The 7,670-nt window shown below is 30.3% G+C and overlaps 1 protein-coding gene across 1 annotated transcript; it reads right to left on the bottom strand.

The window, feature by feature from the left end:
* Positions 1 to 1,105: 1,105 nt before the first annotated feature.
* On the bottom strand, positions 1,106 to 3,621 carry LOC114406623 (zinc finger MYM-type protein 1-like). The gene is made up of 2 exons (XM_028369381.1): positions 2,717 to 3,621; positions 1,106 to 2,632 (listed from the first exon to the last, which is right to left on the bottom strand). The coding sequence occupies exons 1-2, from the start codon at positions 3,619 to 3,621 to the stop codon at positions 1,168 to 1,170; spliced, it is 2,370 nt and encodes a 789-aa protein (XP_028225182.1). The 3' UTR covers positions 1,106 to 1,167.
* Between the last annotated feature and the right edge of the window lie 4,049 nt (positions 3,622 to 7,670).

The raw sequence follows: 7,670 nt of genomic DNA on the forward strand, positions 1-7,670 counted from the left end.
GCATCAATTTCTCATATATATATATATATATATATATATATATATATATATATATATATATATATATATATATATACTAAAATATGTTTTAGACTTTTAGGTCCCTCATAAATGATCAATTTATATTTTAGATCCTTAATAAATTTTAGATTGCATTGGATCTCTAATACATCAAAACTTTTATTTATATATGAGAAATTAAAACTATTTCCTCAAATAGGAAGATGTAATCAAATGTGAATTTCCTTAAATCTAAATCCAACATAGGCTAAACATGAGTAACTAACCATTTCAAAGTAATTTCTTTTTTTTTATACACAAGCATGTAATCCTTGATGCCTTGTAAAATACTTAAGGACTATTTTTGCACAGATTACCTTGACACCTACCAAACATTCCAACAAAATTCATATTTGGCTAAATATCTAGCCAAGTGCATATCTCAATATACATCTAACTCTCTACTATAGATGCCCAAGAAATAAATTCCATTACCTTGTGTTCCAAATTATTTTTGGGACATTACACTACACTCATATTTAAATTAAAACTATTCCTAAAGAACATTTTCTATTCCAAATATCTAACACTTTATTGTTATCTCTACATGTTGTGTAATTATGATACAACAATAAGAGCGTGTTTGGATATAAGGCTAAAAGTATTATTGAGAACTTCTCTACTGAAAAAAAAAATTCTATATTTCTAATAAAGAAGCCTTTAAAATCACTTCTAACTAGCTAGTATCTAAACGAGTCCTAAGAACAACCAATCTAAATAAAAAAATTGAGTATAAGAAGTTTTTGTGCAAGTCTCACAAATATTCACCTTTAGTGATTCTTCACTCGGGTTGAACTATCAATTCTCAATGAAATAACCATTAATCACATGCTTTTTTGTTCTTTCATCAAAAGCTTTCTTTTTCATGTGAATAATTATATATATATATATATATATATATATATATATATATATATATATATATATATATATATATAGTGGCGGAGCCAGAAAAATTATAAAGCCTGGGCAAAAATTTAAAGATAGCAAATTCACATTGTATATAATATGTAAATAATAATCAATCAAAATAAAAGAGACTCGTCATTTTGTCAACAAAAATATAGTTTAAAATAAAAGAGATAAACATAATCTTACAATAGCGGGTTAAATAAAATTACGAGGCAAGTGTCCTTTCCGAGACTTCTTTGCGGTAAATGTTCGAATAATATCAATATCATCAAGTGACTTGAATATCTCCCGCTCGGTGTAACATACCATCAAGTCATTGAACCACACATCGTTGATCTTATTGCGCAATTTAGACTTGATAATCTTCATTGCTGAAAAAGCTCTTTCAACGGATGCTGTCGACACCGGCAATATCAAAGCTAGCTCAATAAGTTTATAAACCAATGGAAATACCAAATGTTTCTCAGTTTGAACCATCTTCATAGCCAAACTTTGAACATCTTCACAAGTGGAAAAAGAAGCATTTCTTCTCACTTGAAGCACATAAGTTTCAAGTTGATCCCTAATTGTTCCTCGGTCATCATCAGAAAAGTCTGCATGATAAATATCAGCAAGACGAGCAAGCTTATCAACATCAAACTTGGAGAAAGAGTTCTTGGGGTCAAGACATGAGAAGCAATCAAGTATAATGTTACTTCCTTCACTAAAGCGGTGATCCATCTCCACACATATTTTATCAATAGCAACATAAAAAATCTCTGCACGGTAATGATGAAGATTAGTGATAGTCCTCCCTTCTGCTCTTGAACGACCCCGAACTGGTATTTCGTCATCCATATTTGGTACCAGAATACTTTTAGCAACACAAAATCCTTGGACATCGGCAAAAAAATTATTCCAGCCACTCTCTCTCATTGTGCCCAACCGAGCTTTGACAACATCAACTAATTCCATGGCATTCACAATATTAAGATCTTTTCTTTGCAATATATTTGAAAGCTCGTTTGTGATACCAAACAACTTTAACATTAACCTCAAAATAAAAGCAAATTTAAAGCTCTCCATTTTTTCTATCAAACCTGCTGCTTGAGATGGTCCACGTCCATCTTCATCAACCATACTAAGCACCTTTAACACGGAGGACCACATTTGATCCAAACGAAGCAATGTAGTATGATGTGAACCCCATCTAGTATCCCCGGGTCTAGTGAGACTAGATGATTGGTGTAAGCCCCTTCCTCTAGATATCTCACCACTCTCAAGTTTATTTAAAATATCTTTGTGTTGTGCCTCTGTCAAAGCATCCCTCCTCTTACAAGATGCACTTGTTGTATTCACAATCAAGGTGATGTACTCAAAGAAATCATGAATAGATGAGCAACTACTAGTAACAGACACAACAACCAATTGCAAACGGTGAGCATAACAATGGACATAGAAAGCATAAGGATTTTCATCTAGAATTTTTCTTTGCAAACCATTAAATTCACCTCTCATATTTGAAGCTCCATCATATCCTTGCCCTCGTATCCTTGAAATAGATAATGTGTACTTATCAAGAATACCATAAAGAGCATCCTTTAATGACTTAGATGAAGTATCTGTGACATGATGTAGAGCAATAAATCGTTCCACAACATTCCCTTTGTCATTCAAAAACCTAAAACAAATTCAACCAGTTTACTTGGCGGCATAGAGAATAATAGGTAATGAAAATTGGAAATTGGAAAATACAACTACTAACCTCAACATCACCGCCATTTGCTCTTTGACGGATATATCACGTGGCTCGTCAATAAGCACGGAGAATTGTCTATCACCAAGCTCTTCCATAATCACCTTGGTAACTTCATGTGCACAACACGTTGCAAGCTCCTTTTGAATGTCACCGCAAGTCATTGTGCAATTTTTTCCACCACGGTCAAAAGCATCCCTCACTTGTTCATTCTGAGATTTTACCCAATCTACCATCTCTCTAAAATTGCCCTTATTTAGCGAAGTAGAGGATTCATCATGGCCACGGAAAGCCATGCCTTGTGCTATGAGATATCTTGAACAATCTAAAGAACAAGTCAAACGAATCTTATACAATTCTTCTGATTCCTTGGTTGCTTTAGCAAACTTACTTGTCACACTTTGTCTTTGATTATTATAATCATCGTAGTGCTTGACACATGAGTTGTGCAAACTATTATGACTACCAACATGATCTTTCAAGCCTTGAGATGCATGCTTCCAATCTCTATATCCGCTTTTAGTGAAGACTTCAAAACCAAAGTGTTCGGCCCTCCCGGGTTGCTTAAAGAGAAAGCAATAAAAACAATAAGCTGCATCCTTGATCTCACTGTATTCTAACCATGTGTAATTCTTATACCATGATTTACTAAATGCTCTAGAAACACTTCCAAATGGAGTACGAGGAAAGCTTGGCAAATGTGGTTGCATTGGACCCTTCAATATATATGCCCTCCTCACTTGATGTTGAATATCCGGAGCATACTCATTAATTTGTTTCCTATGACCTGGATCACGCACAATCTCATTTGGGTTAAACTCATTAACCACATTAGGTGGCGGTTCTAATTCGGCTTCTTGTTGTACAATATTCACATTCTCAATACTTGCTCTATCAACCAAAAATCTCCTCATCTCTGAAATTAAATGATCTTAAGTTAATACTCAATTAACAATTAAAATCATAAGAATCAAAATTTAAATAAGAATAGTTTTTCAAAATAAAAGTAATCTCTTATGATTTATAAAGAGTAGGAACAAGCATTATATTATATTCAATTAAACACCATTATAGAAACTAATAAAATTAGATAACCAAAAGAAACCTTTATTGTAGATAATTTATCTATCAATAAACAAATTTACAAGTGGTATGATTCCACTGTAAAAGATCTTTTTACTGCTATTATAAATAATACTATATGCTTATAATATTACTAGATACACACTTTAGTTTGACTTATCAATAAAACTTTTATAACCAATGAATCTTGCTGTGTAGTAGCTTAATCTGACACGCACACAAAATGACAAAATATATTATAAAGTAAATATTTTTTATAATGAAATTTATTGAAGTTATCAGTATGATCCAATATTATAATTTCACCATATGAGATTTTAGATAAACTTGAAAAATATGGGACCCATTTTCACAATGTTAGTACTTCTATATAACATAAAATATTTAACCTTTCAAAGACAAACCCAAATTTTTCTTCTTCTCTGTGTCTGCTACTACTAGGCGGTGCAAATAAACCCAAATTTTTCTTCTTCTTCTTCTCTGCTACCTTTGTGTTAATTGTTTCAATTTAAAACCACAATCAGTTGAAATTAAACAATTACTAACCGAAAAAAAAGGGGAAGGCGGTAGTCGGAAAAGAACCAGTAGGTGTCGATGGCGGAAGCTTTAAGGTTTCTACAGTGTTGCTGCGGTGACGAAGCTTTACTTCTTTTGTTTCTGTTACCTATATTTTTGCCCTTTTAATTTTTAACTCTTACAATTGTTTTGCCCTTTCAATTTCTTGCCCTTTCTTTAATATTTTTCTTTTTTTTTACCAAATGAATTTGGGCCAGAGCCTGGGCAATTGCCCAGGGTAGCCGGACCTTGAAACCGCCTATGTATATATATAATTTTGATCGTATATATTTGGTTATATCATGAGATGAAATTATCTTATATAAAAATGAAATAATTAAATTTAGACCCTATAATGAAACATGTACGATGAAGATTTAATGTATATATACCATTTACTTTTGTTGTGCAACTCCATACGTAAAGTTGCCTCGAATTGGATTTCTTTGATCTCCACATGATTCATTAAGTCTTAGGAACAGTTTTAATAACAATCATGCTAGCTCGCTATGCAGCAGTCTCTAATGTATTTTATCCATAATGATAAATATACATTGTACCTACACTCAACTATATGTATAAAATTGCAATTTTGCCTCTCATTTAAACATTTTGTTGGGTGTGCCAAACATTATATATTGTGTGCATATGTTGTGATTTTCAGGCAGGAAAAAAATGCTGAATTTCAAGGAATATGTACAATATATCATGTTATATATATGTACGTTACAATTTATGTACATATGGTATTGTTATTTATATGTTTCGTCAAAATTACCATAATATTAATCACTTTTATTAAAATCTCAGCACTTTTTCTTTTGAATAATTGTGTTTACACCTAATTAATGATCACCTAAAAAGATATCTATGATTAAATTTTTTCGTGCAACATAAATAACAATACCATGAGAAGTCATCAATAATTGTAAGATAGAATTTTATACAAGTTCATAATTCTAAAACCTTTAAGGATTTTGAATTCTATGGTTTTCACACTAAGAGTATTACTAAAGACATATGGATTGGTGTTTATGAGTTTTTTTATTTATTAGAATGTTGATAAAATTTTGATCTCTTTAATGTTTCTTTCCTCTTTTTTGCTTTTACTTTTTTCATAGGAATTACAAATATTTTCTACATGAGACAATCATACTTAAATTATAAGATTATAATGGATAATAAATTTCTTCTTTTAAATATTTAACTTAATTATTCATGTTCAAAATTCAAATTCTATATTACTAGTTAAATTGTAATAATTATCATTTTATCCTAATACTGGATGATATTTTTATATTTTCATTAATGGTGAAAAAACACGTAAGTTTTCTTTTCCACTTTTGGTTTATTTTTTTATGGTAAACCTATTGACAGTTTTAAAGAGAAGCAAAAAGATACGCAAGATTTAAAATAAAATCTCCACGGTCTCCATTATTCCTTAAGGCTTAATAATCATAACACTAAACACACTTTTATTAAAATGGTCAACAAATTATATGAACACTACAAATTTGTTTAAATTAAAATAAATTCAACAGAATAAAGGGATGTGAAAGGATGAGGGGATAAGGGTTGAGAGGAGTGTAGTGTCACTGTTCCATGGAGGTCACGCCTTGTCAGCGCACACCACCTTTTTCCAACCTTATCTGCCTAATAAGTATATTTAATTAGAATTTTTTTTGCATATGCATGTAACATGTTTCCCTTAATTAATTTTCATCAAGCAATGGGACTAATCATCTATTCAGGGCATTACTTACGCACTTATTGATCTCGACAACTGCATAAAGTGGCAGATTTTGATTTGTATTGACACTTGCTAATCAAAATCCATTACCCTTCATAAGACTACATGAATAATTAATGTGTGCATGTGATGTGTTGCTTGATGAGTAACATTTTGTAGTTTGTGAATGGCCACCTGTTTAGTGCTTCCTTACCCTATTTTAACTAGTTTTTTCTAATCTTCCAACTGATATCCACATGAGAAGACATTATTTTTTCATTATTAAAAATTTAGATATAAATTAGATCTTAAAAACTCACCAGGGTTAAAATAAATTTTAAGACTCACTGAATATTTACAAATATATTTACATATTATTTATCAACTATATCTTAATAAAAACTAAACTTATATCATTTTCACATATAAATATGTTTCTTATCAATTAGGTCAACTTTATTGGATTTGGAAATGACAAGACATTCTAGTCACATTCAATGTCACACTTGAATCCAGTTGATATTAATTTTTGAGAAGGGACTACATGTTGGAAATGGCTAGCAGCCTAGCACCACCAATTTTAAAGGTAATGGAAGAAAAAGTTATTTATTTATTTGTCTATTGTTGTTCTACTATTATTTGACTCAATATATGCAAATGGAACCCACGTTTCCATGTGTATGCGCTTTCTATTACTTTCAACCAGCATTTGTGCCATACTTCTTGTCAAGAATTAAATTCCCAAGCATCTCTTTTTTGAAAACTGTGACTGGTTTGACTTGAAATTGTTCTTATTCCTTTCATGTTTTTAAATCTACTGTTTTGGAAACTGTTTCATAAGCCTGCTTATGAAAGAACTTTGTCATTGAATCGTTAGAAAAAGATTCCTTAATTTGGTAGGAAGATTTTGTAAAGAATATTTATTCAGAAAAAAACCTTGAAGATATATGATTCATTCATATTTGAATTAACCCTTATATATATATATATATATATTAGTCATATTTGCACATACATATTATCTAAACTCCTATTACTAAACCGATTCTAATAGGTTGAATTATCTTAATAAATTAATAAAAAAGATACTATTTTTTTTATAAATTTTTAAGAAAATAAAGAAATAAATAATAATTTCACATAATTTAATGATTTATTGTACTTAAGCATGAATTTTCATATCTATGGCCAGTTCATCAGCATAAAGGATTTAATTAAGTACAATTTTTTTTAATCTTCAGACAGCGTGTAGTGTGTACATGTTCGATCAGAATTGCTTACTGCTTCAAGCAATCGAATAAAACATCCATATAATTAAAATATTCTCACTATAAAGAGTAAAATAAATTTTTATACACTTTTTTTTTAATTTGATGTATGCAAGCTCTATAAGGATTTATATTGATTCGTATTATCAATATAAGCTAACGTTTAATTCTTGGCAAAAAAATTAAGATTTTTATTGACAACTTCTTTCTTATAAAGACAAAAAATTTTCATTATTTCTCAAGTATTTTTGTAAAGGGTCTCTTCAATTAAGCTTTTAACTTCAGTATTCTTGTACAAGCAATATTTTTAGGCTTCTCACTTCTAAAA

The sequence above is a fragment of the Glycine soja genome, chromosome 3 (assembly GCF_004193775.1).
Source record: "Glycine soja cultivar W05 chromosome 3, ASM419377v2, whole genome shotgun sequence".
Classification (NCBI taxonomy): domain Eukaryota; kingdom Viridiplantae; phylum Streptophyta; class Magnoliopsida; order Fabales; family Fabaceae; genus Glycine; species Glycine soja.

Excerpts from the sequence above, each read along its gene's own strand:
- LOC114406623 (XM_028369381.1), bottom strand. The coding sequence starts at position 3,621 with ATGAGGAGATTTTTGGTTGATAGAGCAAGTATTGAGAATGTGAATATT. Across the intron at positions 2,633-2,716 it reads CAAATGGCGGTGATGTTGAG|GTTTTTGAATGACAAAGGGA; the intron begins GTTAGTAGTTGT and ends AATTTGTTTTAG.